Source organism: Salarias fasciatus, chromosome 3, assembly GCF_902148845.1.
Source record: "Salarias fasciatus chromosome 3, fSalaFa1.1, whole genome shotgun sequence".
Classification (NCBI taxonomy): domain Eukaryota; kingdom Metazoa; phylum Chordata; class Actinopteri; order Blenniiformes; family Blenniidae; genus Salarias; species Salarias fasciatus.
In genome coordinates, this window is record NC_043747.1 from 17,869,719 (window position 1) to 17,887,061 (window position 17,343).

Consider the following 17,343-nt stretch of genomic DNA (forward strand, 5'->3'; position numbering starts at 1 on the left):
TTGATTTACTTTATCTCTCAGTCAGCGCTGCACTAATAAACATTGCATTCAAGACTTGAAGAGATACTTAATTCTTACTTTTTCTGGACTTTCTTTCCTGAAAAGCCTCATTTTAAGACTCGCCGGGGACAAACAGAACTCTCAGTGTCTCATTTTACACACTTCAGGGATTGAAAATGCGACTTTTTGGTGAAAAATGTTTAATTTTTCCTGCATTTAGCTCCTATTTCGGCTCTATTTTTGACAGCGTACTTGATTCATTGAATCTTTTGATCACTGCTCGTCTAACAGGAAACCCAATGCAAGCCGTGGGGAGTTGTTGTGGCGTTTTGATTTTGCAGGGAGTGAAAAAGTCCCTGCGGTGCTCAGGAGGATCTACTGAGTCCTCGTCCTACATGCCCAGCCTTATCACTCGACCACACTGTCTCCTTGACTCCTCGCGTCTTATCTCCTCGTATTTATAACCGCTCTCTTCATTTTCATGATGGCATGTCTGCCTTTTCTTTTTTCGTTTTCCTTCTCCCCCGTCAGCGTGAAAAATTAAATGGGGAAAGCTGGCGTAAACACAAACCGTGAGATAAAGACATGATAAAAGCGTCCATTCAGGCCGCCCCAGCCGTCCCGCCAAGCCGGGGAAAGACCCGGCAGAGCTGTTTTTATGCGACCTTTGCTTTTCAAAGTCCCTCTTTTTGAAAATATTTTGGTGGTGAATTCCACCGAGCCAGATGGAGCAGATGGGGGGAATCCGCCGGGCCAAACACAAGTTATTCACAGATAATTCAACAGATGAATCGGTTTTTGTCTTAAAACTCAGGCCTACTTTTTCTGAAATCCTCCTGGAACAGCTTGAAAAAAATTAGCACTTCGCAACAACTAGGTTAATCTACATTTTATTCAAACAAAATGCATTTAAAAGTACAATTTTAACGCTTCATCGGGCAAATGGATGGACTTCGTTCCTTAGTAAATCAATAAGAATCACTCACATAACAATCACAATCATTTTGCATCAGCAAAATGCACAAAAACTGCAAAAAGACGCAGCTTCAGGTAGGTTTTTGATAATTTATGAAAATGATGGTACTTTGTAATGCTTTACTCTTATGTTTCATGTACGAAGAAAAACAAAAATACTGTACAAATATTCACCAAATAATGTGCTTATGCATATGCTCATCCTATAAACTCTTCAGAATTACCTAGAATATGAGGAAAAATAACCTTTTGCATTGAATTAGGGCAAAATGCTTCACTTAACTTGATGTTATTTATAGCCGAGTCACATTTCTGGTCACTTTAAATGGAAATATTAGTTACTTTTGCAGGCCAAGGAAGATAAAATGTATTTTTGTGTTTGCTTTAGTAATTGAAATGCTTTTGTTACAGAATAGGTGTTGGTTCAAAAGTTAAAAGTTGTGTCTCTGGACTTTCTTCTGGGTTCGACATTTGATGACACATTTCTATTACAGTGAATAACACGTTTCTGTCCACTCCCTTTATTACCAGTCAGAAGAGGAATGAGACTGAGAGTTGTTTAAATGAAGCTCAGTAATACCAGAACAAATAAGAAGTAAACTAGTAAAACACATTATGATTGGTTCCTGTAGCTGCAGTTTCCAGATGACAGTAAATCACATCCAGCCATGTGCAGCGACGCCTCCCCTCCCTGCTCTCAGCCTTGTTTTGTCTCACGCGTCACTCCTGCGGTGGCGAGTTCACGACGGCCCGACAAGGCCGCGGCGCTCGGCGGGGCAGTAAAACGCCGTGTTGCCGTTAGATAGCAGGATAACACTTTGACCGCTTGTTGTTTTCACGGAGGGGAAAAAAAAAACTGCTGAGCCCAGCATGTGGGATGCTCCCTGTTTTTAATGCTTTATCACATCGCAGTTTTATTATTTCTGGGAAAACATGCAAAATGACAGCAATTCTCATCGTAAACATCCGTTTAAATAAAGCCACAATCCGTGATTAGACTTGGACAAAAAATCAGACTCAGCATTAAGAAGATATTTGATGATGAAATGCAGCTGAACCGGCCGTCAACACCATGACGAAACGGCGCAGGTATTTACTTCGCTTTTATTTGCTGGTGTGAAATGAAACCTAAAGCAGTGAGAGTCAGAGAAACTGAAGTTAACCCCGCCCACGGCCCGCTTTACTGCTGCCTGCATTTTTAACCCTTTTGTGTTTCTTCACATTTCTTTCAAAGTAAATCGTTCCTTTAATGCAGATGTTAGGAATACGTGTTTCGGCAAAGTGTCTAAATTTGCATTGAGGCTATTCCTATCGTCTAATCTACACCTTTATTGAGAATATTTGCACATATGATGTGTTTAGACAATGAATTAAGTTCTGTTTTGGTAGAATCTTCATCCCGACACAGTTATCTAGAACCCAAAAAACCTTTTGAATAAAGGTAAACGTGTGAAAATGTCTTCAGATCCTGTTTATTTGGCCTCTTTTAAGACATAACAGCATTCCTCATCAAGGGTTAATGGATTAACAGAGAATGAAAGGAGCAAACATGAGGAAGTAGAACCTGCTCTTGGTTACCTCTGGCAGAGAAACACAAAGAAACACACACAAACACATAAAGGAAGGTAAACACACACACACACAAAGCCGGAGCCGATCATGCAATGAAGCAAGTTTGTTGTAGTTTGACCCTGCTCGCGTTCCTTTTACCATATTGTGAGATTGATAAATGAGGAGGAGGATAATGAGCCCGAGTGCCGAAGCAAAAACTCAACTCAGAGAGCAATAAAGTCCGATACCGATCTAGTTTTTTTTTTTTTTTTTTCCTCCTTCCACATGTGTGTAAAGTCGACTGCTTCCTTCACTGTACACAGTGTTTGTCTGGCAGGAAACTCCCACACAAAGCAGGCGGGTTATCAGCGGCTGGCATCGAGCTGGCCACTGGTGCGTTACCTGTCATGAAGCCTTTCCTCGCTGCGTCTCAGCGATAAACCCCGAATGAAGGACTCCCGTTTGGACGCAGGGCCGGCAAATCAGAGTCAGACGAGAGGAGTCAAAGTCGAAATGTATCAAATCTAGCTGGCGGGGTGATGGAATTCACCTCGGATTGGTCATTTAGCTGAAGAGATGCCCGCAGAAAACACGTAGAACATGAAATTCACGTTCGCTGTTCGCTCGGCGAGCGTTTCCCTCTGGAGAGGCTGCAGGATGGCACCCTGACGCGCCACATAGGACCCAAAAATGAAGCCCAGATGGTTCAGAATCACACCGAGCCAAACCGCTTCTCTCTTTTGTTCACTTTATGGGCAATTCTTACAGCTTTTATGCACGATCGAATTACATTTCAGCATGTTTGTTTCCTCAGATTCGCTGCTTGTTGAAACTTCAGCTCTGATTGGGTGAGATCCACCGTGATTGGTTTGGAAGTCGGACTAAAACTTCAATCCATCCTTGAACTGCTTTCCAGGAAAAAAACCCTAACAACGTGAAAACGACACCATTTTCTGTATTTCTGTCATTCTCAAAATGTGGTAAAAATGATCCGTTTTCACTTGAAACGTTGTCGTGGAACCTCAAAAAAGGTGTTGGCCCCTGTAACTACACAGTAATAAGCTGCAAACCATAATAGTTTCTTTGGCTTAGAGCATTTTTCAAAGTGATTTCAGCCTGATTTGAACCAAATATTGATGTTTGTCTGTTTCAGTGACCAATTTGTGCTCAAACAGTCAGGCCAGCTGAGTTTAATTGCCAAACTCCTGTGTAATATTGGTTAAAATTTTATGGCAATCAAGAAGCAATAATGCAGTAATCAGCCAGAAGGTTAGGATTTGGGACTGCTGTTTAAGCACCAGAGCGGTTGATGTTCCCCTAATTCAACCCACCAGGCGCCGTCCGTGTTGACGTGTGCGCGGTCGCGTTCTCCGCGGGGATTACCCGCCGGAGCGCCATTTTCGGGAGCGACTGGAGGGAGACTTAAGAGGGGAAAGAGGCTGTGAAAAAGAAAAAGCAAACACAGTGGAAGGAGACTGTTTGCTCATGCGGAGGTGCTTGGTTTGAATTAAGGCAAATATGCGAGGAACTCCTCGGAACGGCCGGCCGTAAAATCTTAATTTCTGCTCTTATCACTGCGGAGCCGGTGCCAGTTTCCTAGAACGACGGATGTCTCGAGGAGAACTGTTTCCTTCCACTCATTCCTCGCTAACAAGAGCCATAAAGTGGCTGTAAGAGAAAAAAAAAAAAAAAAAATGGATTAATTCTGCATGCGGAGAGACGGGAACCTTTAGATACACATGCAGACTTTTTTTTTTTCTTCTGCGCTCCGCTTCCCAGAAGTCACGTCGGCGCGCACGCCAAAACCGGACAACGGCGGCCTCAGACGGCGAGGAATGAGCAGCCCCTCAGCCCAGATTAGGCCCGATAAGAGTTTGTCGCTGGAGCTCAAAGAGCCACACACTGCTGACACACACTCCGCCGGCCCGGGCCTGTCGGGGGTCCGGCAGCGTATTAAAGTATTGGGTTGCAGCTTCTGCTAATCTGCAGAAGAAACGCTCCTTCATGTGCGGACTTGTCCCTCTTTCACTCTCCGTCTTCCCCTTTCTCTCTTTTTTTTTTTTTTTTTTTTTTTTCCAGACTCGTCCACTCTGACTCTCCTCTGTTTTCCCAACTCGGTTTTTTTTTTCTTCACCTCATTCCTCCTCTTCTCTCGTTTCCCATAATTGTCCATCATCTCTCGCTCTCTGGTTCGCTCCCGTTTCCCACCAGCTTCTGATTTTTGGCAGAGTGATTTTTGTCCCTTTCATTTACTTTTCTTCCGTCCTAATTTCTGTGCACAGATCAAAACTCAGACACTTGTTAGAGATTGACCCGTCGAGCATGTTACTTTTGAGTTTGCTTGCATTCCTTGAATCGATGTGGTGGTTTTTGTTAAATATGATCGTAGTCAGTTGCACAAACACAGAGGAAAAATGATTGAGTTACACTGTTGTGCAAGAGTAAGTTTTCCCTCCTGCTCAAGGCTCAATGGCTTCATAGCTCACTCGCCCTCTTTAACGTTGTTAATTTTGTGGTGAAACTTCATTTATCTGTTCTGTAACTGCAAACCTGTGAATGCAAAACCTACAAAAAGGTCACAGCATCCGTGATTGAAAATAAAGAAGCAAAACAAAAAAACACAGCTGGTGCAAATTAGGGGGCAAGAGAAAGAGCACTGTTATCTAAAATCACAAAGACATTAACGTCGACGTATTTCAACACAAATCAGCTCGTTGGAAATTTTCCAAAACGTGATCGCATGTTTGCCGAACGTCTGGCCGCCCGAGTAGCAGCGTGGTCTTCAGCTCCCGAGTCTTCAGAACCGAGCGTGACGCCAAGAATTCAAACTATTTTTATCTCCGTCTGTTTCTGCAAACCGGGTTCAAAGAGGAGAGTTCAGGGATTATTTGTTGATGTTATTGCAGCTGGAAAAGGTTTTTTTCTTTTTCTTTCCCCTCGTTAATGCACACATACATACACACACACTCAACTGGACGATGCTCTGATGTGAGTCTCGCCAACGTGCACAGCTGCTGAAGCGTGTCCTATCACAATGATGCTACAAAATGATATACACAGGTTTTTTTTCTTCCTTTTTCTTTTTGGGAAATGTTATCTATATGTGAGAGTGGAAAATAGTGTCTGAGAATCATCATCTTCAGATGAACAGTTTGGCTTTGAGAGGCGAGAAAAAAAAAAAGGTATACGTTGAGTGGAGGCGTATTAGAGACATCATTCAGGAGACACCCACTGCGAGCCGTTAACTTATACAGCCCTCGAGCTGCCTTGTAAAAATGCCTGCACCCCAACGTAAACAGAGAATTTCTTTGAAAAGCGAAACAGATTTCACCTGGAAACACTAAATACGCCTTTGACGTGTTATCAGCTCGGCCTTCAGAGCTTCCCGGCGCGTTTGAGGGGAGGCATTTAAGTGGCGGACGACTAAAATAACCGTCTCGACCTCTTGACGCGTTAATAACGCTTTCCAGGCTTCGGCCTCCGGAGGGACGGCGGCTGAGGGCGGCGCTGGAGCGTGTTTCTGAAAAGACTCTCGCATGCTTCATGCTCCGCAGCCTGCCGCGCCATCCGGACTTCTGATTTACCGCCGAGCTCCAGTAATTCATGATAACGCTCGAGCGGTTAAATCCAGGGACAGGAGCACACTTCCAGAGGTTTTCACTCATAAATTAGAGCGAACCGGAGTTCCTCTTTGATGGATCGTCTGAATTGTGACATTATTTCAAAGTCAGTTTTGACATTTTGGAGACGCCAACACGAGAGACCATGAAAAAAATGTGGATTTCAACAATAGTAAAGCAGATTAGCACATCTTCCACAAATGGTCTGGTGCAGAAGTCTTTACCCCCCTTCAGGAAATCCCAAATGTAAATGCATAAACTACTTGAAATGACTTTTTCATGTTTGCTCACGGCGTTTATCTTCATTTTGTATTTCATAGGGCGACGTGCTTCAAATCCGCTCCAACAAATTGAATTAAATATCTGAAAGGTTACCATTCTGACATTTAAGCTTCAGTCAAATCCCTGCTGCATGAAGTGAAATCATCCCCCGATGTCAGCCGCAAGCGGGCGGAGTAATGATTTCAAGCTGCGCTCATCACAAAAAGGGCAGGAAGTTTATGAGTTTCCTTTTCGTCGTCGTAAAACCGGCCGCGGCGACCAGGAAGCGCCGTTTCCTCATCAACTAACAAGCCTTCTCGAAATTCACCGCTCAGTGAGATTTTACTTTTCCATCGTTTGATCTAAAAATGTTAAAGGAACCTTAAAATCAGGCTGAATTGATTAGTTTGGTTCCAACTGACAATTTACTTAAAGTTTTATCGAGAAGCACCGAAGAAATGAGAGAAAATGGCTTTTAAAGAGCCGGATTAGATCATTTAGGAATTTCGGAGTAGTGGTTAGTGCTGCAGCCTCACAGTGACGATATCCCAGGTTTATGGATCATGAATCAAGACTCGGTAACGACCGAGCAGGTTCGAACTTCCCAAACGCCCCGATCGACACTTCTGTGTTTCTTGAAGTTGCCGTCCACGCTCAGCACCCTTCATGAAGTTGATAACATCGTCCTGTACGTTCTTAATTGGAAGCAGATGAGAAAGAAAACGCCGTAAACGTTCTGCTTGACACCGGTGTTCACCTTTCGGAGCAGGCAGCTGCTCGGGACTCCTCCGGGACGCCGCGGAAAAGCTTCCACCGCTGCGCCGAGCATAAATTAAGCATGCAGCCGATTACAGCCGAGTTCTCTCTCTCGACCCACGTGAGTTTTTTTTCTTTTCAGCGTCGCACGCGGCTCGGCAGACATGTTGAACTTGCAATGTCGAAGTCAGGAGTCGCCCCGAAAGCCCACAGCGGGCCGCAGCTCCTGGAAAGCCTCCATTCCCCTGGATCTGACTGCTTCTTGCAGACACGTAGCGGGCAGAAAATCTGTTGGCAATTTTCCTTCCAGTGTGTGTGTGCGTGTGTGTGTGTGTGCGTGTGTGTGTGTAGGGGGGTAATTTTCTGCTTTCCGGATTTGTGGAACGTGAGGCAGAGACAGGCATGCTACGCTTAGCGAGACGAGCCGGGCCGCTCAGAGTATATGGGATACACACAAGTGAGGAGGAGGAGGAGGGGGGTGGCGCGGCATTTCACAATGACGCACACGCCCGTGCACACACGCCAAACCCCACAGCGATCATGTCCAATTTGCAGGTCGAGTTGAGGGTTCTCGGTGCCGCAGAAACTCAGCCGCTGCCAGAAACAACAGCACGTGGATCACTGGGTGACCGTTCAGGAAAAGAAGGTCTGAGGCGGAATTAATCATATTCTGGATTTTTTGTGACATTTCAGCAAATTAGTCCAAAAGATTTATGCCCGCGGTCGCTCGGTGCGTTGCTTCGGGGCACTTAAAGCCTGCCGCATGACTAGTAACAGGTGATTAAACCTGTGACCTCCCTTTTTCATAAAACGGAGGGGAAAGAGGAAGCGAGGGGAAAACAGAGCAGAGTTGAAAAGGCGAGAGGCGAGGAGCATGAAGACGGCGTAAATGAAGAGCGAGCCGGTGAAAGATTGAACCGAAATGGACGGATGGGACGGGGAGAAGGGAAGATGTAAGCAAAGAGGCGGTGCGAGGTTTGATTTACAGACTGGTCGAGACAGAAACAGGCAGTCGGAGTCGGTGCTGAAGCCTCCGGCCGGAGCGGAGCGGCTGAGGGGATCCATCTGGCCGCGCACGTATACAGTAGAGTCCCGTTTACATCTGGAAAGCATGAGACGGAGGACGATATGGAGGAGCGGGAGAAATAAACCAGAGGCGGAGGGGGAAAGTTTATGGCCGAGCTGGAATGAGGGGAGATATGAGAGGACGGAAGATGTGACTGATGGAGGCTTTAAACTCTGAGCGTGTCCCACAATGCACTGCAAACAGAGAGAGGAGACGAGGAACATCATCAACACAACAGTTTAAGCTTAATTGATACATTTAATAGAAGTATAGACACACTGTATGGGAGGAAAAACATAAACAAAATAAAATTCCAGAATGACTTTCCCACCAAATCCATTGTTACCAACATAAATATGTCAAATTATCTTTGTTAACAAACACTCACATTGTTTTTCTTAGTTGTTTCTGTGTTCAGCAGGATATGAGCTATTGTGAAACATCACTTGTGTTTTTCTGAAGTCGCTCACCAATATTTCATCTTTGTTCTCGACTTATTTGCCAATTAGTGTGAACCAAAAAAACCACAAACCAATAAATCCACGAGTCCGATAGTTGGGAGAACATGTTCCTTGGTTATAAAGTTCGACTCATCTGTGTTCATTTTATTGGACTAATGTTCCCATTAAATTCAGAAATTCTTCTTCTTTTTCCCCCAAAAATACAGACGTGCTCCTGCAGAACTTTCCACCGTATACACAGACATGCATTAGTACTTTCCTACTGTCTGTTCGAGGTACTTAATGCATCTAAACAGTTGTATTTTTGCCCTAAATTCTCTAAATATAGGCTACCAGGACCCCAGTTATCTCCGTGTGTCACTGATTCCCATTTATCTTGTTGGAATGTCTTCTAACAGAAATGTAAACATCGTGACGTCCAACCATTCAAAATTTGTGACTTGGAACCAGAGAAACACCGACTTTACCCTGTTATTGATGCATTACTTTGGTTTCAGCCAAACACGCCCTGTGTGCTTGTTAACCACAATAAAGCAAAGCAGAGCCAGAGCAGGTTAATGATCGACTTCACTCTCATTATCGCTGAATAAAACGCTCGGCTGCTTTGGATAAACACACCTCAGAGGGAGGAGCTCAGCTTACATAACCCTGTTTTCATGCATTTACTGTAATATTTTATATAATCGGAGGAGAAAAAAAAAAACCTAACTCATTGTTTCTTTCTTGTTTTTCAGGTGACGGAGAACATCATTTCCAAACAGACTTTATTTGGTGAGCACACACACACACACACACACGCACGCACAAATTGACAGATCACCCTCATCCATTCACGCTGTCAGTTCTGACATCTCTCCTTTCCGTCTCTCCCTCAGAGGCCAGAACCATGCCCCGGTCTTTCAACAACTCGGGGTCAAAGTTCATGACCTCGGTGGCCCAGAGGCCATCTGCCCACTTGACCCTCCGAGACGCCGGCGCTCAAGGTGAGACGCGTGTGTTTAGAGGAGCGCCGCTCGGTGTAACCGGATCTGAGATGAAACGAGAGTGAATCCGACTCACGGAACGCAGCACGTGTTTCAGATGAGCTCGCCGATGAAGCCATGAATCAAACAAATTAAACCCAAAAAAACGTATTTACTGTCCGCCTGCGTGCATCTGTTGAGACGGGGTGAACATCTGGACCGAGCAACATCAAAGCGCCAAATAAAGAGGAGCACAGCTGGGCGGGATCAGTTCTGTCGTCAGGAATCACCGGTGGTCCGATTTCTTAAACTGGATCGAATCAGTGATCAAACAGCATTTTAGTTCCCGCAGCAGGAGAGCCGCTGCTTGTGCCTTCTTTAAAATGTGAACTTAATCATATTCGAAATCATGCATGTCGTTTCAATATGATATAAGTATCTCATGTTTCTGCATCGTTACTGAAGGGGAGACGATTGACCTTATAAAAATGACTGATTGAACACATCACAGACATTTTTAAGCACAGTTTTTCAGTTTATGAAGCACGTTAATGCCAAACTCCGCTCTCCTTTGCTGTCTTTATTCATCCAGAGATGCTACAGTTCCGTGTGTTTTATTATGATGAATCGATCTGATTTTATTGAGGTTGCAGTCATGACGAGACTCTGAAGGCTGGAGCGATTTACAAAACTATCAGGTTTGGCACCCAGTTAAAAAAACAAAAAGCAAAAAACAGACAAGGCCACAAACAAAAGGACTGATTAGCTTAAAGTCGCAGCAGCTGGAGGTTGCACTCTGCTGAAGCTGGTTAAATAGGCTCAGCTGGTGGGCCAATCAGCCGCCTCCTCACATCAGGACAGCAGGAGCACGACGTCTTGAAAAAATGTAGTGATTACATTTAGTTTTGCATACTAAACTTTTAATATGCATTTCCTCTGCATCCTGTAGAACAATTTGTAACATTCTGAATGCAACTTTTTGGAGTATCGTTCCAAAATGACCAGATTTTAGTGCAGAAGAATGATTTGGTTTGTTTTTTTCCACCCACGACTCAGCGTCACCAGGACCAACACACACAAAAAACATTCACCATTTGTGGAAATTTGCGGAGAACAATTAATATCAAAAGCATGTTTCAGGACTGCGGGAGGAAATCTGAGATCCTTGAGAAAGCAAGCACAGAGAGAATTTCCAAACTCAACACAGAAACCAAGATTTCAACTGTCAAAATAACAAGCATTGCATTAAAGCTACACTAATATTTATAATATTGGATGGAATTAGATAAAACATGAGGAAGGTGAATGTGAATCCAGGTTATTTAAGTTACAAGTTGTATATAACTGGCAACACAGATATTTCAGTTGAATTCTATATCAGAAAGGTGAAAAACTCCTACGGGGTGGAGCAGTGGTTCGTCCTCCCATGCCACAGTGAGAAAATACCCAGATTGAGTCTGGTGGCCTATGTGGCCTATACTGTAAAGTTTTTCACATTAAATAGACCACATTGATACATCTAAGTATTATTTATGTTGCTGACTCGTCTCCAACACAGTGTACCACCACCACCATTAACCACACCATCATCGGCATAAAGTGAATGTCAACATGGTAGATTCTGTGCATGTGTTTGGAGTTGCATAACATAAAAACACAATACCAACCAGTGGCTGGCATGCACACTACATTTCCATCAGCTGGGACCGTGTCCTAATTATTCCCCCAATAGAAATTCATTTAAATCCTCTTGATTTCAGTTTTAGATGATTTTAATGAAGGATTGTGTTTCTTGGTGCTCAAGAAGCTTTTTCTTTCCAAGAAACACTCGGTTGGACCTACGGGCGAACTCCGCAAAGGCATACCCCCTTTAAATGTCAGGAGAACATTTATAAGTCTCGTCAGTGTGTGTTGTAAAACATAGGAATCAAGACAGGAATGTGTTTTTTGTGCATGTGTTATCCAGACTTCGGTATCGTTTCATCTGAGGCTGGCGTGCAAAGTGAAGGGTGTTGACAATCTGGTAAAGTTTGCCTGATGTTATTTCCACCCACTTGACAAAGGGCATGGAACTTCAAGTGTGTGTGTGTGTGTGTGTGTGTGTGTGTGTGTGTGTGTGTGTGTGTGTGTGTGTGTGTGTGTGTGTGTGTGTGTGTGTGTGTGTGTGTGTGTGTGTGTGTGTGTGTGTGTGTGTGTGTATGTGTGTAGGAAGAGAAGCTATGTTCCTGCACTGGGCCTTGATTTCTCAGAAGGAAGTAGAGCAGCGGAATAGACACTGAGGTGTGACCTCTGCCAGGTTTCCTCACAAGTTAAGCAAGTAATGAGTGAAATTAGCATTATTATATAAATGATTACCGTCAAAACGTCAGTGAGAGACGAAACTTCCTGCTCAAGCTACTAGCTGCTTTCTAAATTCTGTGATGCAGGTGCATAAAGACTCTCAGTCCTCATATTTTATCCCCGTCTCTCTGCGATTTTTGCCTCTCGATGCGCTCCGCTCCTCTCACCCTATAGAGAAGTCTGTCTTGCATTTTCGGTTTTATATCTTCGGACATATAGCGCGAACTCCCAGTACGTTCCCTTTTTCTCCAGCAGTAAAGTTTTATCGTTCCCACTTTAAATTCATCTGTTTTCTGTCTCTCTCTTCCACCCGCAGGGTTTCCTCCGTACCAGACCCCCCCGCAGGGGCTGCACCAGTCCTGCCGCCACGTGGTTCGCTCCTGGGCCAACCAGAGCTTCGGAGCTCACCTGCACAACATGACCCTGTCCAATGGGAAGCTGCGAGTGCCCCAGGACGGGCGGTACTACCTGTACTCACAGGTATATTCACCACAATGCATCAAATCCAGATCAGGTTATCAAGAGTAATACGTCGACTCAAACCGATCTGAGAACAGAGAGAGATACTTTGATTTTAAGTTGTTTGGGGATTTTTTTGTTTGTTTTCTTTACTGGCTTAAAAACCTGTGCCAGTTAACAAAAGCAGTACTTTTACTAGTGTCAATAAATAGTTTATAATTGCAAAGTCTTCAGAAAATGATTAACATTCTTTTCTTAATAAAAAACTATTTGAAAAATTGAGATAATTTAAGACACTGTAATTTTTGTGTTGATTTTGAAATGAGATACATTTTTATTTTAGGTGTGTTTTATCATGAAAAATTTTAAAAAACCAGCAACACTTTTGAGGCATCTTGTTGTTACTTAAGGTTTTTTTTTCACTCTGTATAAATTAGATAACAGAAAAAAATGACCAAGGAGATTTTTTTCCATTCAAAAAAAAAAAAAAAAAATCTAGAAATGTTTGTTCTTCTGTGATGTACATGGCATGTTGCAATACAGTGCCTTAAATCATCGAGAAACTAATAAAGCTGAAAAAATAAAGTGCACTCACCACCATCACCAAACCAAGAATTCTATAAAGTTAAGAATAAATGAATAAATAAATAATACATTATAACAATACTGGCAATATTTAAACTCAGTAGTTACTTTGGTTACTGAATTAAATCTTTGCACCTCATGTAGTGTTTTTAATATATGTCTTTGAAGTAGATGTCCAAAATATAGAAAAAATACTTTTTTCCTTTCAAGCTTTCTCCACTCATTTCCTTAAAGTCCAATTCAGAATTCATTTTTTTAAATCTAATTTGACTTTGCAAATTCATTTCAGTTCATCTTGCTGCCTGAAAAGCAAGTTGTTGTTTTTTTTTTGGAGCTTTTCCACAAGAAAAGAATAGAAAATACTTCATTAATAAGGGATATTTTTTTTCCTTGTTTATATCAATCAGATTAAATGACATTGTCGTTTTAAATATTTATTGAAAAAAAAAGGCGAGTTCAAACTGTGCACGTTAACATATCTTAACTTTAGTTGTGTCACCAAATTTGTTGAAGTTTAAGTCACTCAAAGTCTATTTTATGTCTAACTCTGAACTCTGGGGTCACTAGGTCATTAATATTAATGGTTATTTTGCAGAGTGTAGATTTTTACTTGCTTTCTATTGAAACTGACGTGTTTTTTAACGCTTAAAACGACACAGGTAGGAGCAGCACAGCCACATTGTTCATTTCTTCCGTCTTTCCTCCGCAGGTGTATTTCCGTTATCCGTCCCCGGCCACGAACGAGGGGGACCAGCGCAGCGTCAGCCACCAGCTGGTGCAGTGCGTCTATAAGAAAACCTCCTATCCGAGCCCCATCCAGGTGCAGCATCCTAATTCAACTGAATTTGAACTTGCATTTTGGTGATGTTATCCGTACTGACGTCCCCGTTCCGCCCCTGCAGCTCCTGAAGGGCGTGGGGACCAAGTGCTGGGCCCCGGACGCCGAGTACGCCCTGCACTCGGTGTACCAGGGCGGCCTGTTCGAGCTGCGGGCCGGCGACGAGCTCTTCGTCTCCGTCTCCTCCCCCACCATGGTGAACGTCGACGACTCGTCCAGCTACTTCGGCGCCTTCCGCCTGGACCTCTGAGACGAAGCCGCGGCAGAGGAGAGGACAGACGGGGGTCGAACGGATGAGCCGGGGACAGCGGGACCTTTTGAGACATCCGTTGATCGGAGGAAACGGGAGAGGGTCGTTTAGAGAGAGGGAGGAGCGTCGGACCTGGATCCCCCCGGCGTCTGCCGGGTTGGAGAGATTGACAGGCGAGGAAAAGGGAAAAGAAAAGAGTGGGCTCGTCTTTCCTGCTCTCCGTTAAAGAGAACACCGGCCGCCGAGAGCGAGATCAAACAGAGACACGTGCAATCATGGGAAATAAATGTGAGGACGTTGATTTACAGTCGATTCTGAGGTTGGGATTTGTTGTTGGGGAAAAAAATCGAAGTCAAGCCACGGAAAAACTTCCATTAAACGATTCGGCCAAACCCCACCCCCACCCCCACCCCTGCATCCCAGCTTCACCCTTGGATTCCGACACTTAATGGGTGATGGATTCTGGTTCCAGACCGAAGAATGTACACGCAATAAAAAAAAAAAAAAATTGAAAAAAACAAACTTGATGATCCTTTGCATCCAAGATGTGAGGAGGGACTGAACGGTAGCGGAAGAAAAATCAAAAGATCAAACCAAAGCAACAGTAAATTGTGGAGTTTCTTTCTTCTCTTTCTTTTTTTTTTTTTTTTTTAAGCGTGCCATGAGCGTTCTGTACATATGAGTGGCTGAGAATGAAATTTACACAATGAACTGTGGTGATTTGATAAAGTAATTCTTCTGTATTCCACTTGGACTGGACTCTGAAACCACTCGGGCTTTCTGCAGACTATCTACTCACAACACTACAACTGTGGATTGTATATGCAAAGATTCTTAGTCGGGGGTCTGGGGGGGGGGGAGGGGGGTGTAAAGGAGGGCCTTGTGGTTTTTTTTTTTTTTTACTGGATACTGTAATGACCTGAATCAAGGACGAAGAGGAGGAAGGACGGCATGCGGCCGGACCGGTCCACGCCGCTCCTCCTCCCAACGCCAACCATTCTGTCCGTCTGGTTCTTCTGGTCCGACCCGCGGAGCTGCGTTTCGTCGCACGGGAAAACACAAACACATGGGAGCCACGCGACGCCACGTGCACGCCGGCCGGCTTGCACAACCGCGGTCAGTCGGGGTTCGCTTACGTCGCGCTGCTGCAAGGGCTTCCCTGCTGGGAGATTTTACACGCCTGTCCTTTCAAAATAAGGCCTTTAACGACATACGTTTGAATTTGTTCACTCTTCATGTGCAATTTTCTGACAATTCTGCAATTCTCCATGCGTTATCATGGTGGAACCTTCACCAAGTTACAAATCACTAAGAATATGATAACGGAACAGGCCCGCTCTGGCTAACGTCAGTCTATTAGTCTGGTTTTGTAAATGCATTACACCATCAGCCCTGGAGCTCACCCTCAGGCTTCCCCATCTTTCAAACTCAATCTGAAAGTTGCACCAAAACTCAAGGGAACTGTTCAACCTATTGGGAAACGCACATTTTTTTTTTTTTTTTTGCTTTAAAGCCAAGAATTACACAAGTAATGAAAAGTTTTTTTTTTTAATGTAGTTTAGCTTGGATTGAAGATGTTTGTTTTTTTTTTTCAAGCGAGTTTTAATTTGCTGTGGCTGCTGAATCCGAGCTGCAGCTTCTTGTTTTTGCAGGTGGCGTCGATAAAGCCGTCTTCTCTCTTCAATTGGTCAGTTTCCCTCCTCATCGCGGTCTTTATGTCCATGTCATTCGGGTCACTGGCGTAATTCTCAAACTAGCCCGTTTCATATTGTATTTACACGAATTGAGAAAGACGAAGGTCAGCGGCTCAATAAAACACGCTGCCGGCTGCGCAGACAGGAAGGTCCGGTCCGGTTCCAGCGGAGAAGGTGAACTTTAGGATAACGCTGAGCAAATGAGGTCAGGAAAACAAGCAGGAACAACAATTTGGAAAGCGCAAGAGGGGATATTCGTGGACATAAACCATGCAGCGCCTAGCACTGACTCAAAGGCCCCCCCCTCCTTTCTTTTTTTTCATCTGGCACGCACATGGATGCACATAAAAAAGATATATATACACACACACACACACACACGCTTTGCAGACACACACATCATCCGGTGTCACATCCACTGTAAAGACACAAAGCCACTCCTGACACACACACACTCATTAATCTGCACTGTCTGGCCTCCCTGTGCCATCTGGTTGTTGTCAGTATGTGTGTGTGTGTGTGTGTTTTCTCCCTCACAGAACTCATTTCTATGCTTTCCATCCCTAAACGTTTGGCGCCGCGCTTCACGTTGTGTATATAATCTCTGCGAGGTCGCGCTCCAGCGAGGCTTTTCCAGTTAAGCTACAAACACATCCAGTTTATTTTCAGGGCTCCAAAGACTAATTTCAGAGGCAGGTCAGCGTCTGACCGCCGTCCCGGCCCCGCAGTGTTTGCGGGATGGCGTGCACCTGCCGTCGGGCTCCGTCTCGGTCCGCTATCGCTCCATCACATCGCACATACCAGGCTTACTCTCCTCCTGTGAACTCCAGGCTCAGTCCATTTATTATCCAGGGTGAACTTCAGCAGTCGTGATGAAATTGCAACACACACACACACGCAGTCCCCCCCCCACCGCCCCGGAGCAGCTGGGAAATCCGTTGCATGGAACGTTTATGGGCTGTGTTTGTACTTATAGCTGTGAACATGTGTAGCACAGTGTTGCTGAGAAAATAAACAAATATCTGAACTTTCCCTGTGTGTGTGTGTGTGTGTGTCTGTGTGTGAGAAATTTCCAGCGCGGTGTGTTGATTCAGCGTGCAAAAAAGGAACATCCTGATCCAAGTTCAGGCAGGCCTGCCTGTATGGTTTCACTCACAATGTGTCCACACAAAAGAAAGGAGCTGTAGCTAATCTAAAGCAAATTAAGGCTTTGGTTTTCTGACATTATGGAACAGATTCCAGCAAAAACATGTTTATGTGGTTGGATCGGTGGATCCGCAGCGAGATTTCACAATATGAAATGGAAATAACTGTTTGCATTGCAGGCTGAAAAAAACATTTACATAACACGAACTGACTCACAAGAGGCTCAAAACGACAAAATAGAGACATTTCCATCATATATGCTCTAAACCACAACAATAGAGAACTTTAAGTTTGAAATTTAAAGGTTATTATGGCGCCGTTCTACTGGTCTCGAATGCTCAAGATGAGTTTAGGCCACAGAACCAAGTCCGACACCCCG

The 17,343-nt window shown here is 44.2% G+C and overlaps 1 protein-coding gene across 2 annotated transcripts in view; it reads left to right on the top strand.

Annotated features, from left to right (window-relative positions):
- tnfsf10l (TNF superfamily member 10, like) overlaps positions 1-14,889 on the top strand; it is a 60,018-nt gene extending 45,129 nt beyond the window's left edge. For both annotated transcript variants that reach the window (XM_030088322.1, XM_030088321.1), the window contains 5 exons: positions 9,425-9,461; positions 9,566-9,673; positions 12,309-12,472; positions 13,746-13,856; positions 13,939-14,889. In XM_030088322.1, coding sequence (XP_029944182.1) covers positions 9,425-9,461; positions 9,566-9,673; positions 12,309-12,472; positions 13,746-13,856; positions 13,939-14,124 — 606 coding nt within the window. In that variant the 3' untranslated portion in view covers positions 14,125-14,889. The remainder of the gene's footprint in view (positions 1-9,424; positions 9,462-9,565; positions 9,674-12,308; positions 12,473-13,745; positions 13,857-13,938) is intronic.
- Positions 14,890-17,343: the final 2,454 nt, after the last annotated feature.